The 22,929-nt window shown below is 34.5% G+C and overlaps 2 protein-coding genes across 5 annotated transcripts; both read right to left on the bottom strand.

Moving 5' to 3' along the window:
• Nucleotides 1-851: 851 nt before the first annotated feature.
• LOC114249101 (uncharacterized) lies at nucleotides 852-13,957 on the bottom strand. Of its 4 annotated transcripts, XM_028182580.2 has the most exons (18): nucleotides 13,315-13,944; nucleotides 12,953-13,194; nucleotides 11,782-11,914; nucleotides 10,985-11,115; nucleotides 10,545-10,792; nucleotides 9,423-9,539; nucleotides 8,604-8,733; nucleotides 8,315-8,373; nucleotides 7,750-7,840; nucleotides 7,487-7,559; nucleotides 6,926-7,073; nucleotides 5,732-5,899; nucleotides 5,482-5,567; nucleotides 4,372-4,525; nucleotides 3,042-3,159; nucleotides 2,806-2,922; nucleotides 1,823-1,923; nucleotides 852-1,022 (listed from the first exon to the last, which is right to left on the bottom strand). In XM_028182580.2, the coding sequence occupies exons 1-18, from the start codon at nucleotides 13,528-13,530 to the stop codon at nucleotides 886-888; spliced, it is 2,469 nt and encodes an 822-aa protein (XP_028038381.2). In that variant the 5' UTR covers nucleotides 13,531-13,944; the 3' UTR covers nucleotides 852-885. The 4 variants fall into 4 exon arrangements, 2 of the variants coding, with proteins under 2 accessions (XP_028038381.2, XP_028038382.2); XR_016324622.1 differs by lacking the exon at nucleotides 1,823-1,923 and having other exon boundaries at nucleotides 2,806-2,917; nucleotides 13,315-13,957; XM_028182581.2 differs by lacking the exon at nucleotides 2,806-2,922 and having other exon boundaries at nucleotides 13,315-13,951.
• A 269-nt stretch (nucleotides 13,958-14,226) lies between these two features.
• On the bottom strand, nucleotides 14,227-21,831 carry LOC114249087 (transmembrane protein 185B). The gene is made up of 7 exons (XM_028182562.2): nucleotides 21,617-21,831; nucleotides 21,354-21,530; nucleotides 20,757-20,964; nucleotides 19,963-20,092; nucleotides 19,444-19,574; nucleotides 18,484-18,607; nucleotides 14,227-17,670 (listed from the first exon to the last, which is right to left on the bottom strand). The coding sequence occupies exons 1-7, from the start codon at nucleotides 21,664-21,666 to the stop codon at nucleotides 17,405-17,407; spliced, it is 1,086 nt and encodes a 361-aa protein (XP_028038363.2). The 5' UTR covers nucleotides 21,667-21,831; the 3' UTR covers nucleotides 14,227-17,404.
• Nucleotides 21,832-22,929: the final 1,098 nt, after the last annotated feature.

Here is a 22,929-nt window from a genome sequence, read left to right as displayed (position 1 = left end):
AAACCTACCAAAACAGCGTTAGTGTAGCAAGTGGTTTGATATTAATTTTGCAGTAATAGATAAGACATATAAACAGACAGGTTGCAGTTCTAAACAGAGTCAAGTGTGCCGAGTTGAAAAGTTTAATATAGTTAACAAATGTTGGGGTTATCTTTAAAATTACATCACTTGGTAGCTTTTTGGCGGATATTCTTACATATACAAAACGATTGGGCTCCTTACCTTTCTATCATCCGTAGAAGTTGTTAAAATGACCAAGACCGATGCTAGTCATATTCATATTTTAAACGATCTTAATAAATGAAGCGACAAAGTAATCTTTAAAAAAAATCCCGTCATTAAATCGAAGTGAAATTGCACGTTAATTCACGCAATTGTTCCTGTGTGTGTACTAGACATAGTTGTTAATATTTGGTTGATTCAAAAAGTGAATTTGTTGGATATTGTTTTAAAAGATTTTATGAATTTTTTTAATGATTACAGGAACAGTTGTGATTGCAAATATTTTTTCATACATCTTTTTCATTGTTATTTTTACACACTGTTTTTTTTTACATTCCGCTATAAGAGTAAATGGGCTGGCTATCGTAGGCCATAAACCTCACATTGTAAATGCTGCCGTCCGCCGAAAACATGAGGTCGAAACCTCAATGGTATTGTATCACGGATGTGCCACTTTTCAAATCAGAATGTAAATTGCTTCCGACCGACAGAAATAGCAACATTGTTACACACGTTACTTTTATTTTGTAACATCATTTTCAAGAATGATTTTATTTGCGTACCCACAATAAATCTCAACCTTTATGTATATATTTCACACAAAAGGCTATCAATTAATAAAATTGTAATTAATAAAATTTGTTTTATTTATTTTCAAAGGCATCACAATAATACGACACAGCACAGAGAAAAAACTACAGGTCCTTTCAGCTTTCCCGCTCTGAGCGTGAGCCACTGTTTCTGGTTCGGTACATACATCTCCGCCGGCATCATTTGCTCTGGAGAATCGTTTTCTGTTACTATAATAAACAAATAAAAATATTAATATTACTTAATTCAACAAATTAATACTGAGATCTTACAACAAAAGCTCTTTCACTTATGATCATACTAATGAGTCATCGGTACTTTGTGTTCCTGCTATAGGAGGATTGTCAAAAAGAGTTTTTCATTTCGTTTGATAAGTCTCATTAGCAATCCGACATGTTAAAATATTTCCATAAACTTCTGGCAGGCGTAAAAAAAATCTCTTCGACAGAAAAAAATATGATGGTGCGGTTTGATCACCAATCTTTCAACGCAATTTTCACAATCTTCAAGGTAATCAGTCGTATTACCTTCAAAAATTGCAAAAATTTTAAAAAGTTTATTACGTTATCTCAATATCATGCGTAAGTTCATCAGGCTAAACAAGAATAAGGGCTGAAGGGAATACTGGTGGCGTGGATGCCTTTCCAGTTTTACCAGGGCAGGTGGGCAAGCAAATGCAACGCCGGGAGCGGTGGGATTTGCTAACAGCTACCCGAGCGCCTCCAAAGGAGACCTAACAACTCAAGAGTAGGTGCTTCGCGAACGAATCTACTACCGGATCGGAACCGCGACCCGTTGAGAAGATCCGGCGAGAAACTCAACGGACTGATGTTTAGGTTAGGTTACACGTCGAACTATTTGTCGAGTTTGATGAGTACGGCTACCGATTCACTTAAGTCATTAGAGATCGAGTTTTACGTCCAGTTTGAAGCAAAAAAACGTTGCTTAAATTTTTTATCGACAAACTTAAAATGAAATGCGATTTAAAATTAAATAAATTTCAGCCCACCATCTTTCCGGATTTGTTGGGCAGACTGCATAGTAGACTCCTGCATAGATATAAGATCGCCTGGTGCATGTAATAGCAGCCGGCCGACACCTTCACATCGCCTGTTGATAATATTATGTACAATAGTAACTTCGATCACTAGTGATATTGAGTTTTATGTGAAAATGCAATTTTGTAGGAGACCACGCAGATTAAATGTCTTAAACCACCGGCCCTGTTTGAGCGTAATATTTAAAAGTTCTATACAAAAAAGCCGTCTATTGTTGCATTAAATAAAATTGTTATTTTATAGATTTACTGTGTCAACTTTTGTTTCAATAATGTTTAGTCTTAAACTTTTCTCTTTTTAACCCGCGACGCAGAGATGAATTGAACCCCTTTTTCGAATGCCTATGACGTCGTAGCACCCGAACAAATGGGCCAATTTTCTTTAGACAATTTTGACATGATGCTGCATTCGGGATATCTTTGTGATAGAATTTATACACGGGAGTCGTTTTCACTAATATAGATGGGCAGTGAAGCTTTAACGCGGCTTTAACATATTTTCAAGAGAAACAATTATGCTGTGGCTCTATTAAAGACAAAATATCTTAGTTAGTTGTTTGAGATGATCCCTTCATCTCCTTTTTGTCATCGCACCTCCCGCCATCGGAGTAGAGTTCATCCATATTATTTGGAACCGCTGCGTTCATCCACAGTGCGTTTCCAGAGGTCTTTTTTGTCACGTACCATCCGGCTATGGAATGAGCTCCCCTCCACGGTGTTTCCCGAGCGCTATGACATGTACTTCTTCAAAAGAGGCTTGTGGAGAGCATTAAGCGGTAGGCAGCGGCTTGGATCTGCCCTTGGCATTGCTGATGTCCATGGGCGACGGTAACCACTCACCATCAGGTGGGCCGTATGCTCGTCGGCCTACAAGGGCAATAAAAAAAAACTACACTAAGTAATTTCGCTGCTATTAATATGTTTCGAACGTGTACCTTAAAACTTCGTTATTTAACATTTGTTTCCTAGCCGCGACCGTTAGGAGTTTACAATCATTCAACCAGTTTCGAACCTCGTTAAAATCAGCAAGGAGTTGCTGAGCAGCATCTTTACTGCAAACAATTCAATAGTAGACTTTTAATAATGGTATTTTACCAATGTAGTAGGTATTTTATCAATCCATTATTTAAGTGTGGGGTGAAGTCACTAGTCCACATTTTCACGTACGCACCTAAATTTAACTTTGGCCATATATATATGATGCAGCCAAGACTCTCCCATAATTCTTAATACCATGTTTAGTGTGGTGACGTCCTGAGTTGCCTTAATCACAGGCAGTAGCATTTTATCTGTAAAAAGCATTTAAACAGGCCGTCAAAAGTACTTTTTTCTAAAACTGAATAAAGGAAATTATAAATAATTCGTGTTAAGTTTACTTGGAACAATAATATTATGTTGAATTTGTCGTTTTATTTTGACTCGTTTTTGTATAACACAATAGTTTTACCGTGTTACGAATTATATAAAACTTTAAGGTAATCTATGATTTTTTTAATGAAAACCACTTTTTCGGTTTAATCTGGCGTTACTTTTTGTTCGATATTGTTTCCGATGTTTTAAATGCTTTACAGTTTTCGTAGTCACAAACGATTAGGGTGTTTTTCGACTACTTTTGAATACCTATTGTGCTGACTACCGACTATTTTTCTATAAAATTATAGTCTGTGATAATAATATAATGACAATACAAAACGCCAGATCAAAACGTAAAAGTAGTTTTAATAACATCTACAACCAGCGAATACCAAAGAAAATGCTGATAAATTTTGTATTATTGACCATACATGAGATATGTATTAAAAAATATTATGGAAAAATATTAGGTTTATGAAGAGGTTGTTTTTTATTGCTTATTTTGGTGGACGAGCACACGGCGGATATGTTGTTACCGGAGCCCATAGACATCTACAACGTGAATGTCGCCACCCACCTTGAGATATGAGTTCTAAAGTCTTAGTATAGTTACAACGTTTGCCCCACCCTTCAAACCAAAGCGCATTACTGCTTCACGGCAGAAATAGAGTGGTGGTACCTACCCGTGCCGACGCACAAGAGGTCCTACCACCAGTAAAGGTGTGCGTAAATGGCTTGATTAAGGAGGTAATTAATTAATTTATTTTTCTACCTAAGCTGATAGCCTTGAGAGGCTATTTCAGCGTAACCTTAACTAGTAGGTGAGTTCACGGGGTTCAAACCTGACGACGTTGCTAACACGAACCCTAGTAAGAGCCGTGCTTCGCAGAATCTACCACCGGGTCGAAAACACGACCCACTGACAAGATCCGGCGAGAAATTTAGTGGGCTGTGTCTGTGGGTTAATTTACTCGTCGAGCCCTTCGTTGCAAGCGACGGGCTCGACGAGAACGATGACCGGTGCTTGAAGTACCTAAAAGCACCGTTAGTGGATCGGGAGGATCCGAAACGACGTGGATAATTAAGCATGGTTTGGTTGACTTGTCAATAAAGCCTTTTTACTAGCATAAAGTAAATATATTACTGACCAAGATAATAGTGTACGTATAGCGAGTGGTGCTGCTGAGGGGGGTTAGTGAGCCGCTTCCAGTGCGACGAATGCGGGAATATCCGCGTCAAGTGCGCTAAACTTGTCGTACTACAAACAGCGCACACCATCTGCGTTATTTCTTCTGAAGCTTCCTATGATTGAACAAACACAATCCAAGTTATACTTAAAAATATATTTCTAGAAAAAAAAAGAGATTTTTTTTTATTGGGTTTTGATTAAGTTAATGTGAGTTAGTGTAGACTAAATTATAGTTAAAAATACTTTGTTATGAACATAAGCCAACGGACGCTCACTGGTTGACATAGTTAAGACTTAAGTTTGTAATTGAAATTAATTGGTGTTGCATACATAGATGCTAAAAAGCTGCAAAAACGGCAGCTAAATGTGAACACACTTTTTCTTTACATTTCTCAACACGAAAATTTAGCTCTATAAAAGGGTCTGTTCCCAATAAAGTTTTTTTCAAGTGTTGCCAGAATGTGAAAAATGTTCTAGAAGATTTTATAACAACTATGTCTGTTCTAGATTAGCTTCGCATCCGAGTCAGGCTCTCAATAATCTGCTATCAGAGGATCCTCAGCTACTTCGGTCTCATTGGCCAGCCGGATAAATTAGACAAAATGATTGTGACGAGCAAGGTTGAAGGAAAGAGACCCCGCAGCCGATCACTTAGCGTGTGACCAAATAACCACTCAAACTGGGCTGCTAGTTGCAACCGCCTTACGGGAAGCTGAGGTTTGGACGAGGTGGAAACTGGTTACGAGACAAGCAACGGTCAAGTTTCTAGAACACGACCTTCAGTAATGAAGAAAGCGACGAACATGAAGAAGAAAAGGGGGAATAAAGTGCAGAGTTGCAAAATTTAATAAAGTAACTATTGTCGTTATTTTTTTAAATTATAGCACTTGCCACGGTGACCTCGCCCTAATCGGTTGCTTTTCAACGAACACTTTTTATGCACGGAGGTTATGCTTCTTGCCTCTAACCTCCTAAAGCATTTCCTAGGTTAATGGTAAATAATCAATTTTCAAGTTCAATCATTCATTCTTTACTGGTAATGGCGAATTTTAAATTTTCCGTTTCATACCTTCAATTTCTGTATATTGGCTTTCACTTCGGATACTAATTTTTCTCTCATTTTTGCACAAACGTTTTCATGTACCCCAATCTTCCCTGTAAGAGACAAAAGACGAAAGTGTAAGACGAGCTTTGAAAATGAGAACTTTTTTAATGAAATATTTAATTCTCTTTTAATTTATTTAATTCTCTTTTATCTAATTAAGTCTAACTATTATGTAATTAAGTCAATGATTTAATTATTTTTTTAACTATACTACCTTCTTCAATAGTTGCCGAATGATCGGCGAATCTCAGGTTAAGTAATTGTTCCATACAAGCTTGCATGTCATTGTGTGCGACACGGAAGAAGTCATCCATCTCCCACATATTAGCTAATCGGCGGGTAACCGCAAGGCACCATAACCGGTAAGTGTGAATTGAATGATCTGAAATAAGTATGAATCCCACTTGTTTTGTCGAAATATAATCATTTGTTAAATTACTGGTGTTATGAAACACACATAGTTACTGCATAGATAGTAATAACACCCCTCTTCGTACGTTCGTTACGAAATAGTCACGTAATCCGATTGAGTTTTCGATTCTTTGTCTTTAAATGGGTGATCACATTCACCGTCTGTTCTATGAGTTCCGGTAACTACATAATACCAGCTGAGACGCAGTCTCATCGCCCAATAGAAATAAATACGTATGTGTACGTAAATACACAGATTTAAGCTGAAAAATGAATAACGCCTTTAATTTATAAAAAATATTATAACATTTAATTTTGATAAGTACTAATTGGCTATTGTAGTTAATCTTCAAAACTGTGTAACGTCGCATACAGGCAAAACAATACTAATATTATATTTTTAATGAGTTTGATCACGGGCCTTCATTCTCAAAACGCCTCCAATACCATGTATTATTATGATAGATTACCTATAGGTTTATATTATAGACTAGCCGTTCTCGCCCGCTTCGCTGCGCTGGGCATTTAAAATTAACATTATTATTTATTGTCATTATTATTAGGGAGTCTAGCACTCATATAAATACTAGCCTATCCATTAAGTACATGTATTTTCTACATGGATACCAAAATTCAAGTCAATCGGATGCATGGTTCAGTAGTTATAACGGAACATCCGTAAAAACCACTGTAGATTTATATATTAGTATAGATATATTTTATCTATATATTATAGATTATATTATTATGATAGATTTTGATAAGATTACAAGATTATTTATGGCCTACAATGTCTACTGAAATACAAGAGACTACCGTAGCTCATGGAAATCAGCAAAGCTGTGGCACAATCGAGCAAAACTTAAATATTATATAATAACTACGTCTTTCTGAAAATATAAAAATGTTTATCAAAGAGTTAGGGTTATAATTTAAAAAAAAATCTATTTCAATTATACATTAACGATTAATTTATACATAAATATATCAAACCTACCAAGCCTATGTAAAATGGGTATTTGCTCGACGATAGGTAGATCCTCGATCGGCGCTCCCAATATAAAATCCCATGTCACCTCACACTGATTATTGAGTGTTACTAATTCTTGTAGCATTAGAGCGAAATTAGCACCAGACACCGTACACTGAAAACGTAAACTTTTGTTGTTTTAATAAATAAATAAAAAATTGCTTAGATGGGTGGACGAGCTCACAGCCCACCTGGTGTTAAGTGGTTACTGGAGCCCATAGACATCTACAACGTAAACGCCCTCCCAAGTTAAGTTCTAAGGTCTCGAGTATAGTTACAACGGCCGCCCCACCCTTCAAACCGAAACGCATTACTGCTTCACGGCAGAAATAGGCGGGGTGGTGGTACCTACCCGCGCGGACTCACAAGAGGTCCTACCACCGGTCATCGTCTAGTGAGGATTAATATCACCGACCTGTCTATCTCTGCTACGAACTATCACAAAGTAGAAAATATAGATCTATTGATGCGATTTATTTGATGGTTGGCAGAGAAAAGTATTAAATTTAATAGATTTAATTTTCTTACCTCAGATACGTACAAGGAAAGGTCCGGATGAAGTTTCAAGTTTGTTGGCGTTAAATCGGTCCGCAAAGTGGTACTGAAATAATATTTTTTCAATAATTATTATTTATAATATTAGATCTTAGGCACAATTTGATAAAGATGGAATCACATTGTTCCTAAGAAATCTGTTAGGTGCTTGGAAATAACGAAATTATTCTTATTAAGATTATAATTACTTTACATCTAATATATCTTACTAATAAATATACTTAAAATATACTTACCCAAAATTTTTGTCCCAAGAAGTGGATGTGACATGGCAGCCCAAAGCATCGGCCAATATCCTCAAAGCAGACAGTATTAGATCTGGGGTATCTGAAATAAGTTTTTTTAAGCTATTGCATAGCTTTTATCGCGAGCTTTGAGCGCGGCGACCGAATCAAGAAATTCCGTAATGAAAATAAAACCTAACACCCCCCACTCCGCCTATCATGTAGCTCACGTTCAACACATTCACACGTTGCGCTTGTGTAGTGTTTGTGAATAAGCTTACGGCGTGACGTCGCACTGCCGCATGCAAATCAAGAAAAATCTACCCATCTCTCTCTCGCGCGGTTTAGCTTATAAGTGTGAAGGGGACAGTTAATGTTTCGCTTTTGTTAAGGTTTATAAATATAGCGTGGTCTTATTATTGTTTTAATATTAAATTATTATTGTCTAATTATAATTGTATATGTTGATAAAAAATGCTATGCAATGGCTTTACTGCGGCAGTCCCCGAGTGCCACACGTGTTTTTTTAAACATTAAAATCTTTATATTATATCAATTCCTATTGTTACATACTTACTGTTTATGTTAAAAGTACTAAATAACCATTCTCGAAGATTTTGACTTGTATTTGGGGACCTAAAAAAGAAGCAATCATTTCAATCCATAATTAGAGTAGGGGTACTCACTTTAGTTTTCTGTGCTCTAGAAACAATGGAGGGGCAGATTGAGTTGCAGACTAATTACATATTATTATGTTTTTATCGTGTAGTGCTACAAAAATTCCGTGTTTTTTTTTACGAATTAGCTACTTTCTAAAAGTAAATTATTTAGAAATAAATAAGTAATACAGCAAACACCTTTGTTACCTCATAGCTAAGGGATACGCAGACCACCACAAGACGATATGTTCTAGACAGCTTCCTACATCACCCCATAGAATATTTTGATAATACTCGGTTACTTTTTGGGCAGCTTTTTTGCTGGCCTGTAGTCTACCTGAAATGTTATAAATAGTTAATTTATTCGCAAATACATTCAACAATTTTAGTATTAGAGAGAGAGAGAGAGAGAGAGAGAGAGAGAGAGAGAGAGAACATACTTTATTGCACACCAAAACACAATTAACATCAGAAAACAGTCAACAAGCGGATACGTTTGTACAATAGGCGGTCTTATCGCTAAAAGCGATCTCTTCCAGACAACAGTTTAATTAACAGAAATTCTGGACAGATAAAGATACAGCAGGTATGTTGCGGTGTACTATTAACAACACATTATTAGAGAAAATACTAACACAATAAATAGATATAGTATATCGTTAAACATAATATGAAATCACCATATGATTTATATTCCAATATACTTACCTACATACACATAATCAATTAACAGTAAGGATAAAGCATAAACAAGCAAACAATAACAATAAGCGTTAATGTTCCTTCACCATTCTTTTAAAGCAGTTTAAAGTTGGAGAACTTCTCACTGCATCCGGCAGAGCATTCCACAATCGAACCGCCTGGATGGTGAATGAGCTATCAAAGAATGAAGGCTATCTAATGATCTCAGGGAAATATTATCACCTAGGTACTCGAAACTAGGTGAATTTTATACCGATTACAATAGAGTAAGTCAAGAGAATATAAGTTTTATTATAATGAGTTCGTGTAACACTTGCAACTCACCTGTTTTCAATCTTTTTACTCCATTGGGACCAAGTAAGGTTGGAAACTTATTCGAAACAGTATCTAATAATATTTCAATAAACATTTCTTCGCTCTGTAGAATACTATTGACATTATCTGAAAATTACTGATCATTTGTATTCGGATCACGTTATTATTACGTGAAAAGGTTTCCCAATTAGATATTCTAAAATATGTGTGCTTTCCTCAAGATTTGAATGTTACCTATAGGTTTGTTCTATTGCATTAAAATTAAATTCATATTACATAATATTATTTCTAAATATTGTAAGTGGAAGGGCGTCTTTTTTTTTATTGCGTAGATGGGTGGACGAGCTCACAGCCTACCTGGTATTAAGTGGTTACTGGAGCCATAGACATCTACAACGTAAATGCGCCCAAGGGCGGATCCAGCGTTGGTGCCAGGAGGGGGTCACATAGTCATGGTGAAGTCAAGAACTTATAATTTAATTTTGATAACAATAGATACAAGTAAAAAGTAGGTATTTTATTAATGTACGTAAGTACTATACTTAAAAATATTTATTCTTTATTGTACACTTGAAAAACTTAACACATAAGTAATAACTTGTACATATACACGTACAGATTGTCATCTTCTCTTGAAGACATCCAGAGAAGCACTATCACGCCCGGAATGAGGCAGCTTATTTATATTCCATAACCGTGGTCCTAAAATCATTATGTTCAATATGTGGTCCACCTGGAACCAGCTCAGGGGGGGGGGGGTTATGACCCCCATGACCCCCCTGGATCCGCCCTTGAATGCGCCACCCACCTTGAGATATAAGTTCTAAGGTCTCAGTACAGTTACAACGGCTACCTTCAAACCGAACTTCAAACCGAAACGGATTACTGCTTCACGGCGGCCGTGCGGACTCACAAGAGGTCCTATCACTAGTAAATGGACAGGGCCGCTATATATAATTGAGACTTAGAACTCATGTCTCAAGGCGGGTGGAGGCAGAAGTGTGATGATGCCTATGGGTTCCAGCAACTATAAACACTAGATGGGCCGTGAGTTCGTCAGCTATGCAATTTTTTCGGTATTTGAGATATTATGCTAAGCTTTTATAAATGATTCTAGATAGAATTAGGTACCTTCATTATTAAAAATATTTTCTAAAGCGTGTGCGTTGTTTACTAGCGAGGTATAAGGCACATCGGTGTCAGAGTTCTGTCCGCTCACTATCTCTGTAAAAATGTTGTTCTCTTTGTTTTTCATTTCTATCAAACTTTGAGCCTGTTTCATTTTTAATTTCTTCTTTTCTACGAGCGATTCCTTACGTTTTTCATTTGCACCTCTCCGGTCGGAAGACGATGGCGGCGTTATGTGTTTGGTTAAAGTACTGAAAGCATTTATGGAAAATACATTTAAAATTTTTTTTTTTCAAAAGTATTACTTTCCGAAGAGTTTCAACTAATCAGCTAGTTAATAGAGCAATTCTATACTTCTGTACATTAGATTATACAGTATATTAATTATAAGCATTACTATATAGACAAGTTTTTTTTAAATGCTAAATTTCATTTGTACTTACTGATAAATTTCTAAACTGTCCGCTGAACTGGAACTAGAGTCGTTATCGGAATCTTCTTGCGGCTTATAAGCCTTAACTAAGCAATTTATAAGTCGTTGACAATTTATTTCTACACGACTCTTCGATAAAACCTGGAACGATTGTTTTTAATTAGTAAAACTCGACCACGCTCCGCTGTGACTAATCGCTTATTGAAAAACATCGATTTGGTTGGTAGTAAGCCTGTATGGGGAGATGCTATCTGCCTATTTTTGCTAGAAATAGTTATAAGTCCCAGTTTGTAGGATGAGACAGTCGTTATACAATCCAATTCAATAATCGCCTCACTTCTCGGATCTGGGAGACATTTACGTTGCAACGACAAAGGGTTTTGGTAGTTTATAGGTGGACGGTAGTTCGTTCACAAATCTATGCAATAAATAATTAAAAACATTCTTGAAACTACTCGTGCGCCATAAGAACACTATGACTGTTTTTTTTTTTGCCTAAATATGGCTAATAAACTCGAAGGGTTCTACTAGCTTCAGCAAACTTGCAGACAAGCTTACGTGACTCAGCCTGTGAAACTTTGCTAGTATCTGCTCTAGCAAGAGTAGTGCTTCGCTGAATCTACCACCGGATCGGAATCGCAACCCACTCAGAAGACGTCCGTTGATTGCAATGACGTCGGCTAGTTATTTTACTAGCTAATTCACTAATTCCATTTAGTAACTTTGAGTATTAATAGCCAAAGCACGAATCACATAAAAATAAAATTTATTCTCAATGACGCCAAAGAAAAAAAATTAAGTACGTACCTGTACAATTTTGGTCAAAGTAATTGGTTTTGTTTCACTAATAGTATTTGGATACGTGTTACTGCATATGTTGAATTTCGCTTTGAATTTTTTGTAACTTATGCCGAGAAGATGATTGTAGACTGTGACTAAACTGAAAGTACGTATTATAATAAATTCATTAGATTTTCTCGGTTCAAATCTGCTATGTTCGTGAAATTAAAAATAACTATAACAAATATGTCGATCATGTAAATGACGGTTACGAGATACGAATTAAATGAACGAAGTTTATCCATGAATTACCAGCTAATTAGCGTGATAAGACTAAGAGATTCACCTTGGAATGAGTGACAGCATTTACTGAGTGTTATATAAGCGGACTGCGACGCCAAGCGATATTTACTGATGACAGGGCGTATTGGTCCGTATGTGCAGTTACCACCACCGTCCTGACTATTTCTTCAGCCAAACCGACACGCAGACCGCGTGTCGGTTTAGCTTGGTTTACAAACAATCGAGACTTCGACCTTATGCCTCAGTTATTAAGGTGTATCTGAGCTCCAGTAACTACTTAACACTCGAAAGGCCCTGAGCACTTTTCAACACGGGTTCTGAAACTTCATAACGTGAATGCATAGATACACTTGGATACACACAAAAAAAAACGTAAATCTTTGTTTGTAAGTTGTAACTATACTTGAGACCTTATAACTTATATCTCAAGGTGGGTGGCGCATTTACGTCTTATATGTCTATGAGTCCCAGTAACCACTTACCACCAGGTGGGCTGTGAGCTCGTACATCCATGTAAGCAATATAAAAAAAAAAGTTCAAATTCATGCAACTTGTAAAACTGAGCGACCCACTGTCATTGTTTCACAGAAGAAAAGAGAACGGTGATAGCAAACCGTACGATTAAAAGTTATTTGTGAATTAAAAATAAATCTACCGCCGGATCGGAACCGCGACCCACTGAGAGGTTCTGACGAGAAACTCAATGGGGTGTGTCTATGGTCTAGTTCGTACGTTCAACTCTTCATCGTAATCGATGAGGGGCAGCATTTACCATACAAAATCTAACATCAGTAACTTAATCCAAAGTCAGAGCAATAAATATTATTTGAACTATAAAAAAGTAATCAATTTTATACGTGAAAACGTGGGAACAAAAAATATATTATAAACTTACTTCAAACACGACTCTATGATCTTCCTAGAGTCCTCGCGGTGCAAGCAGTTGTTTAGTAATGTCGTTATAAGTCCATGAATAGCTTGCAACATTATAAATCTACTACTGCAGAGTTTATCAAAAATAAGATCGTGCTTGTTTTGAAGCAATTCACTATCCTTATTCAATCTCGCTAGCTTTGGACTTAATTTATAATATGATTTAACTATTTTCGATAAATACTCTATTATTTGATCTAATACCTGTAAGTAAATCAGGACAAAAAATCAACTGCATTCATTAGAAATGAAATTTACCACTGCCACAGCCACACTGGAACAGCGAGAATTTAGATCAGCTGTTTGAGTAAACAAAGCGCTTACCTGTATATTTACTAAGTCCATTATATAGCTTTTATTGCTTAACGAATGCGCGGTGTCTCTTTCGATTGATCCCTTCCATTTGTAATCGGCATCTAAAATGACTCTAGTGATTGCATAACAAACTATTTCAATTTCCCTGCAATGATTGAACAAGTCTTCTTCTTCAGGGCTTTCGTCGCTTATCCATTTCTTGCTAATGAAGTTATTTGAAATCATTTTGAAATATAAACCCAAAAAAATAATTAGATATATGGTTAAAATGTGTTAACTCGCTGGATACATTGTGCGAACTGAAATCTACGAGTATACTGCTGCATTTATAAAAATCAATGTATTGCGATGGCCGTACCAGCCTTTTCGGCATTTCGGAGTGTCTAAATTCTTGTAGGACAAGTTCAAATTACTATCGGTAGTTTTTATGGGCGTTCAACCTTGAATGTGTAGCTGCCGTAGAGCTGATTGTACTGATTTTGTATCGTAATTTTTTTTACGGCCACATTTTAAGCTATAAAATTCTGATTTCATTAAAATTAAAATATCTATCATAGTCAATATACACTTAAACGTCAATATCATTCTAAGCTAAGCTTAGATTTTTTGAAAAAAAACCTGAAGTAAATAAAACATATTGGTATCCTATCAGTATTTTTATATGAATATTTTAAAGACATAAAATGTACGCTTATTCATATAACATAATATTCTATAAAGAATTTGGGGTGTTGATTGATGATATCTAGGTATTGAATTTAGGCGTCTGTTGACACGATGATATTGATTAAACAAAACGCATTATGCTAACAGCTGTTGTTTGTAGCGCTGACCTCTCGCTAATCGCTAATCGCAAGCTAAACAATTTCAAGTTCACTTCGTGGGGTTATCAATATTAATGCATTAATAAAACACAATTAATAGAGCCGACGTGTTTAATTCGGATGAAACAATATAAATAATACAATGTTAACAAAATAATCAGGTAATTTTTCAGAGGAAGAAAGAGTATCACAGTAACATAACCATTACTATTAATAGGTTGTCTAAAATACTCTTTGACTAGTAACAATACTTGCATTATTGTTTTAAGGCAATTGTTAAACGCTATAAATTAACAATATGGAGTGTATGGTGTGAAACTACTTCTCAAGGACAAGTAGAGTTCGCGGCCGATCGCTAAGAAGTGGACATGACCAAGAAATTACAATTACTGGCTTGTCTGTGACCTCAGGCTTAGGGTGCCGAAAACCGAACCAGATGAAGGCATTTAATTTAGAATAAGACGTTCATGTTTGGCACGACCTTTAAAAATGAAGGACATGACCTACAAAAACCGAGAACAAAATAAGTTTGATACTGGATATCTTGACAGATTTATACTGAGACAGAATTAAGCAGAATCAAGTTGAATAAATGGCAACGTGCCCGTGAAATAAGTAGCTTTGTAATCGAATTTAAAATCAGAATTTATTTTAAACTAGCTGACCCGGCAGACTTCGTAGTGCCTCATTCTATAAATAAAAGACCGAAACTTTTGTATAAAATAAACTTAAAACAAACAAAAGGAATCCGTCCGACGGGGGACACATCAAAGGAAAATCAAAATTGTTATTTTTATTTAATTTTTATTTAATTTTCATATTTATCTACCTTTTAAACCTTCTCTGGACTTCCACAAATAATTCAAGACCAAAATTAGCCAAATCGGTCCAGCCGTTCTCGAGATTTAGCGAGACTAACGAAGAGCAATTCCTTTTTTATATATATAGATAGAAGATAGATACATAGATTGTCAGCCGAAAATATTAGTGTCAAAATTTTCACGACTAATTTCTACCACAACGGATTTAATGAAGTTATTTTCAGCAATATAATTGCCGCAGTATGCGTTTCACGCTAATAAAGCGTTGAAACGGCTCGTATCAGGCTCCGAATTATAAATCATGACTTTGTATTCGCGTGCTTTTTCGTAGCGTTACTTAGAACGTGCATGTCACGAACGTGAAATATGTGAAGTTTATTATGAATTATTATTTATCACGCAACGTTTTCGCTGTACCTACTATGATGAATACTCGAATGTTTCGATGAGGTGAGCCTTTCTCGATCTATTTTCGAACAGTACAGGGAAGCTTACGAAAACTGTACAAGAAATTTTCAATTAAGCTATTCCTAACAGTAAAGGTATCGACAAACTGTATCAATTGATCAATTAGATTGAATGTAAAAATGGTATGTATATTATTGGATGTTTCGGAAACTGACAGATATAGCGGCAACAAAGGCCCAACTGTGACGCCATTGTGAAAAAAAAACCTGAATTTGCCTGATTTTTTTATTATTTTATTACTGCTAGTTTTCGTTTTCTATAGCTTTCTATGTCTCACGGAGGCATCATATTCTTCATGGTCTTCGTTCTGATGCTAGCTTCTTCCAGTATTTGCGATGACCCGATTAAATAAGAATCAATTCAATTCATACGCTTTTATCGAAACATTTCAATCTTGTTTATTTCTAGACTGCTTACGCAAAACTGTTCAATGAGCAAACTCTAATAAAATAGCGTGTTTAATTCAGTATTTTATCAGCACAGTAACGTTCATGATTTTGTTATTATTAATCTATGGACGTAAGAATTTCCCGTTGATTTTTGGAGGATACGTTTCAAAGTTGTAATCGCCCTATAATAACTTAACAGTAACTTAAGCCATTATATACATATGTATGTTTGACAATATGACATTTATTAAATAATAATATAGGTTTAATGGATAGAATATTTTCGTTGCGTGAATCACAAATTTACAAATACAAAACTAGAGCTAGCTGCACTTGAACTTCAAATGGTAATCGAATCCGGAACACTGTATTCGAGATTATTCTACGAACTGGGCGATCTGTTTATAAATTTACATAATATTCTTTAAAAAAATTTGGTCGAGTGAGTTGTATGTTACATTTCGCGAAACAAATTAACTAAATTAAACGCTGCTTAATATATCCAGTTAATTAATATATAAAATGCTGCCATCCTTCTGGGAACGCTGCCAACTGGCGGTGAGCTAACACAGATTTTCTATTTATAAGTATAAGCTTTAATTAAAACTAAAATTACGTTTTCATAATTAGTAAATATATATAAAATACTCAATTCCGTCATTAAAAGCAAAACAAAGAAAATACTACCAATAATAATAATAATATACAAGTATTGTTACATATTTTAAAACATTTAACCTGTAAAGTTGTTTAAAGTTAGAAACATATCTACCTACATATTTGCCTAAAGCATAATTTACTAGTGTTATTCGTGAATTTATATTACATACAATATCGTAGTTGCCACAGAGTAGCTTCCTTCGCCTAGAATTCAATCAAATTAACTTCAAAACTAACCTATAAAAATATTCTAATCGCTTATATTGCAAAACAATTACCACCACGTCTAAAACACACGATTGCTTTTCAAATAATTATATGATTTATTTTTTCAAACGATAATCGAAAAAAAATTACACATCACAAAAAGCTTGATGTTTTTTAATCATCAGTATTAATTGCTTTTTTAATAGCACCCACGACGAAAACAACGAAAACATTTTAAAGTAAGAAATTCATAATGTTAAAATATGATAAGTCGATAGTTATAAGACAAAAAAAATATATAGAATAATTTTATAGGTGTGTATTTGAAATGCGTGAACCACAACCGTTATCGTTCACGTATTTAATTAAACTAAAATACTGGGAAAATAACTTATAAAATACTTGCATTTGATTTGAACGCAACATTACACTAAAATGCTCAACTTTGTAAAAAAAATAAAAGGTACGCGTACTAATCAATGTTACAAAAGGTAACAAATCGCATCTATACACATATAAAATAATACCTTAAATCGAACAACAATAAAAAGTGAATGTTAGTTAATATCTATTACCTAACAGCGTATCAAGCTTAATGCTTATTAACAAACTTAACAATAACAAATTATGTTTGCTGTGTAAGGGTATCTATCCGAAGCCCGTTTAGTTATATTTACGTACCGTACAACGTGAACACATGATTTTTGAACCACATTCGAACATGGAGAATTCAGTCCGGCATATCTATGCTGGTAATAGGCACGACCGGTTTCATAGCTTCGTTTTTTTTCTGATTCTTAGCCGATCTCTTGTTCTCTTTGACTTTTTTGTGGGTCTCCTCATCTCTGTACGGCTCCTGGTTCGCGGGAAGCTCGTTCGGGATCCCGTTAGAGCGGTTCACGTTATTGTTGTTGTAAGCGATATTCGCGTATTCTTGCAACAGTGGAAATACTGATAACAAAAATTGACAGAAATCTTTTCGGATACCAAACCACCCTGGAATCAATTAATAATAATTAAAATTCACAAATACAATTAAAATAGACATTATAAGTATTTATATTATATTCTTTAGTTTTTGTGGGCACCGACAGTCAGTCGGTATTATTAAGATAGATATATTTTTATTACTAGTTTTTGCCCGCGATTTCGTCCGCGTGGAATAGTTCACAAATAATGCTTTTCTTTGAATAAATTTGGTTAGCATAAAAAACGTTATAGTGGGCTCACTATAAGGTTGGCTAACCTTAACATATAGACATATACTGACGCAGACTTTTTTTAGATCTTTTAAAGCGGAACAATTCTGTCATACACTATTTTAGCGAAACTTTAATCGTTTTTGCAGCGCACGCAGCGGAAGCTCTTAAAAGGAAAAAAACCCCGATTTTGAAACATTCTTTATTGGTGCTTCGCTCGCATTGGTCTTAGCGTCTTTATTGGTGCTTCGCTCGCATTGGTCTTAGCGTGATGTTATATAGCCTATAGCCTTTCTCGATAAATGAACTATCTAACACCGAAAGAAAATTTCAAATCGGATCAGTAGTTCCTGAGATTAGCGCATTGAAACAAACAAACTCTTCAGCTTTGTAATATTAGTATAGATTTCCCGAACCATATGAACAAATGAACAAAGGAAATGATTGAGAATTTCAATGATAACGAGCTAATGATTATAATAAAATTAATATGACCTAGGATGCAGTAGGCAGAGACTTAGCTGTGCCCTTGAAATAAGTAAGATTGCGACGTGACCACTCATGGTATGGTCGTCTACCTACAAAGGCAATAAAAATAATGCATACTTACATTTGTTTCCTCCTTTTGAACTGAACGACATAATAATTAGTGTAGCATAACTGATGAATAGCGGACTCACTATCACTATATAAGTAAATGATAGGCCATCATCTAACTTGTTAGTTAATAGAACCTGAAAAATAAAGTGCAAATGCTGATAGTGATTATTTGTCTACAGTATGTAAGGGAATCGTTCTGGAGGGAGGCGTAGTGGGCTTAAAGGATAAATCGGACAGTATCGGTAAGCGGCTACGCCTATGGCCAAATTTCGCAGGCAGTTACTAATTTTGGTATTAAAATACGTGGGTAACACAAGCTCTCAAAAGACCCAATGAAGAAATCATGCTATAACATTCAGACGCAAAAAAAAAGTGGTAGAACATCTGGTGAGCCCGCACATACTCATTTATACCTGCCTATTTGAGTATTATACCTCGTATCTCTAAGTGTGTGGTGGCATTCACTAAGGTGAGCTGTGAGTTTGTTGACCATTCTAAGCAATAAAAAAAGGCTAACAACAGCTGTAAATTACTAACTAGCCTGACAATAATGGAAAACAATATCTTAAGTTTGGTAAGCAAAGCAGAAGTATTAATCATTGTTTAATAATAAAAAAATTCAGTATTATATAATAACAATGACGAACGTATCAGAAAGAGAATTCTGCAACCTGTCCTCATCAGACCCATATTACATTCAAGTATGTATAAATGTATGTAAAAATGGTCCTGACCATTGGCTGTTTCTGAGCGGATTCACAATACTCTATACCATGTTTGACTGGGTAGACTTATGATAGATAGTAGTCAAGCCAATTTAAATAATCAATATCAACAACCTTGAATAACCACTTAAATCTCAAATAGGTTGACGATTAAACTTATCTGGATTTTGAAGACTTCTGTGGTTTTATTTTAAAAGTTTTTTATTTTTATTTAATAGTTGCAAAATAAAATATGGAATCAGTACCTGGAATACCAAGATAGGTATCACAGTGAAAGTGTAGGCAAGTGCTGAGTTGAAGCTTGTACGTCTCTGCTGTACGTTAACTTCGGGAGTTCGTAGTAAAATTCCAGCAAATATGATACTGTATAAAACACCTGCAATAGTTTATGAATCAATACTCTTAGTTTTATGAATAGGCATATTCACCCTAGAGCCGAGGTCTTGCCCCAGAGGGGCCCATAACGGCAGCAAGAGTCAACCTATAAAAATGTACCTAATAAAATTCGTTTAGTTGTAAGATTGATAGAATTTATTATTTTCATTCACTACCATTATTTTCAGCCTATAATAAAACAATTCCAGTTCTTATCTTGTAATTAAAAGTTTTTTTACATTACTTTATATGGCGGCAAGCTGCAAATCTTTTAGGCCTATTTAGATCTTATAGTAATGAAAATTTTACGTTTAAAGAATTGCAATTTAAAGAGTTATAGATTATTTGTTGACAGGTTCTGTTCTAGTGCTTTAAGATCATAAACTCACCTACAAGGCTGAGGCACATTAGTATCCATAGTGGGACAAACACAACCTCCCAGGACCAGTGTATAAATTTATCCAATTTCAAGGCCAAGAATATAAACTGAAGTATATTCACTGCACAAAATAATTCCAACTAAAATAAACATAAAAAAAATAATTGGCAAATAAAATGTGGAAAGATTCTTAGATTATAAATATTTATGTAATGGCCTAGTTAATTAAACAATTAATTGAAAAGGATCAGAATATTCTGAAATCCAAGAGTGCAACATCATTATTTTCTTAAATGTACATTCTACAATTAAATGTGCCTATTGTACATTTGTGTTCTAATTCTTTTAGTACTATTTTCTGTCTCTTCAAAATATTTGTTGACACAAGTATGAAGACAACGAACTCTCTTTTAAACCTTCAAACAGTTTTATACTTTTAATTATTGTTGAAACATTGAAAAAAAGAAATATTTTATTTTTCTGAATAATGTATTTTTATTATGACATATTCTCCAAGGACTCCACTTGTGACACAAAACTAGTGTCACATTCTTACCTTTTAACAATGATTAATATAAATTTTTAGGATACAAGCTATTAGTTGCTCTTTTGAGAAATATAAATAGCCAACATAAGAATAATATATTTAATTGCTATAAATTGAATTTTTCAACATCTATAAGTATGTATGTGTTTAAAGTGTATCTCTAGTCCCATATCAGGTGTAATCTAAATTTGGGACCTGATAATTGTGTGTGATTTGTTCCCTGTCATTTATTTAATTAAGATACCAATAACACTCACCTCATAACTTCGATCATGTTTTACTGACCATATACAGATGGCAATGGAAACTATACTTATAAAGATTAAAGGTATAAAGACTAGGATCCATACATGGCGGCTGGTAGTTAACTGGTCACAGACAAGTAACTCAAACATAAGTAATATTAGGTGAATGGCAAGACTTATCAGCATAGCTTTATAATGGATGTATGCTTCTCCCTCCAATCTGCAATTTAATAACATTTTTTATAATATTAATTGTGACATAATATTTATTTTACTAGTAGTTTATTTTTATGACATTTGATGGGTCGCTGAACTCAAGGTTCACTAAATGTATTAGCTCACATGATGTTGCCTTAGTAACAGAGTTATAGACAGACCTTGGAATATGTGTCAACGTCTTAATTATATTGTATAATGATTGTCTCACTCTTGAGAATGAAAAGTATACTATTAACAGGATGGTCGTACTTAACTATGCACAAATATGTTTAATACATTACATTAAAGTCAACAATCATCTTAACTAGCTTGATTAAGTTTGTGACAAACTTTGATTTACCTTGATTAATTTAGCGTTTTTTCAAATTTATATATGAAATTTAGTGTTACCTGAAGTGAGGATACTGCCACCACACATAAGTTCCAATAGTGGCCCCGAGCACGACAAGAAATTTCCAAATCCATATTGGAGTAAATACTGCCCAATATGACCATGTTATGGTTTTATCTAACTTCAGCGCTAATAATGCAGTAAATATTAGAAGACAAGTGTGAATGACGAATTTGCTGTAACAAACAATTGTTCAATTAACATAGAACGAAAATCACCTTCACTTTGACTCGATTAATTATGTGAGCAACATAAAAACTACCTGGGGTTAAAGTCTTGAAATAATGTCTGTAAATTCATTTCAAAACACATTCGTATAGCTTATAATAATTATAAACATTTCATAAAGAAACAAGGTTCGAAAGGTTTAAATCCTAATTTTCTTTATCCAATAACAACACTTTTGTTTTATTAAATGGAATTAATTTCAATTTTGCTTCTTGAAGTTTTGACGTTTGCAATTTGAAGCTTTTGTCAACATACCGTAAAATGGGGTAAATAGGGACAAAATCGAGTTTCAGATTGAATTTTAAAATAGTTCCAATTAAATAGTCACTGCTCAACCAAAGAAGTAAGTTGAGTCTTGATCGTACCTAGGTGATAAAAACCGTTACATTATTTTAATTATTAATTTTAAAGAAATAATCGGTAAAATAATGCCCGTCCCAATTTACCCCGCGTCCGGGGTAAATTGACACGGGTAAGGATTACATTGGGATATTTGTAAGGGTTGTCAGCTCGCAGTACTGCGATATATAATAGGTAGGTAGGTAGATGCCATACAAATATATATATGGACCGAAATGATGAATACAATCCATAATTTAAGCACAATACACAACATAGTGTAAATTAAGCTGGTTTCTATTCCGAAGCGATGTGACGTGAATGATAATCAACAATACAATGATCAAAAAAAGTATGTGCATGTTATATTTTAGAAAATTATTATTTAATTTCCTTAAAAATCACAACTCTGAAACAAAATCATAAAATATAATAAAAAATAGAAAACAAAAGGACTGGAAATGCAATAATACAATTTTATTTAATCAACAACGACGATAGATTCTGAAATAACAAAAGTTTTGATTCATTTGAGTTCTTTTTAATTTAATTTATTTTTATTGCTGTAAAGGACATACGACCGGGCAGATATTACAAGGTAAATGTCGCGAAAAAAAAGTAATTATACATATACTTTTCTTTTATCTATAATACTTACATAAACTAACTGATAAACACATTAACCTTCTTTACATCACGCAATTGAGTGATAGTATAGGCTAAAAAATCTATTATAAGATATCAGTGACAACCCTAACAAGCCATCCCTATTTTGTCTTTTGGCGTTCCAAGTTTGTGTTTTCTCGTCCCTAATTTTTCCAGTCTCGTTCCAAATTACCCCACATACGTCCCAATTTTCCCCAAAAAGAAAGGAAAAAATATACATTTTTTATTTTGTCGAAATATTGTATTTAAAATAAAAATATTGCAACTTACCGTTTGTTTTGGTATTTCCAGGTGTATTAAACACTTATATAAACTGTGATCTTATTGAAAAAACAACGATAA

The sequence above is a fragment of the Bombyx mandarina genome, chromosome 18, assembly GCF_030267445.1.
Source record: "Bombyx mandarina strain Sakado chromosome 18, ASM3026744v2".
Taxonomy (NCBI): Eukaryota; Metazoa; Arthropoda; class Insecta; order Lepidoptera; family Bombycidae; genus Bombyx; species Bombyx mandarina.
Note: the sequence above shows the minus strand (reverse complement) of the source record. Positions and strands in the feature narration are given on the sequence as shown.

Coding starts and splice junctions, on each gene's coding strand:
- LOC114249101 (XM_028182580.2), bottom strand. CDS start 13,530: ATGATTTCAAATAACTTCATTAGCAAGAAATGGATAAGCGACGAAAGC. Junction 11,116..11,781: donor CTTTGACCAAAATTGTACAG/GTACGTACTTAA, acceptor CAATCGTTCCAG/GTTTTATCGAAGAGTCGTGT. Junction 1,924..2,805: donor TTAAATAACGAAGTTTTAAG/GTACACGTTCGA, acceptor TATTATCAACAG/GCGATGTGAAGGTGTCGGCC.
- LOC114249087 (XM_028182562.2), bottom strand. CDS start 21,666: ATGTGTTTTGAAATGAATTTACAGACATTATTTCAAGACTTTAACCCC. Junction 19,575..19,962: donor AATGTGCCTCAGCCTTGTAG/GTGAGTTTATGA, acceptor AAACTATTGCAG/GTGTTTTATACAGTATCATA. Junction 17,671..18,483: donor TTCAAAAGGAGGAAACAAAT/GTAAGTATGCAT, acceptor AATTGATTCCAG/GGTGGTTTGGTATCCGAAAA.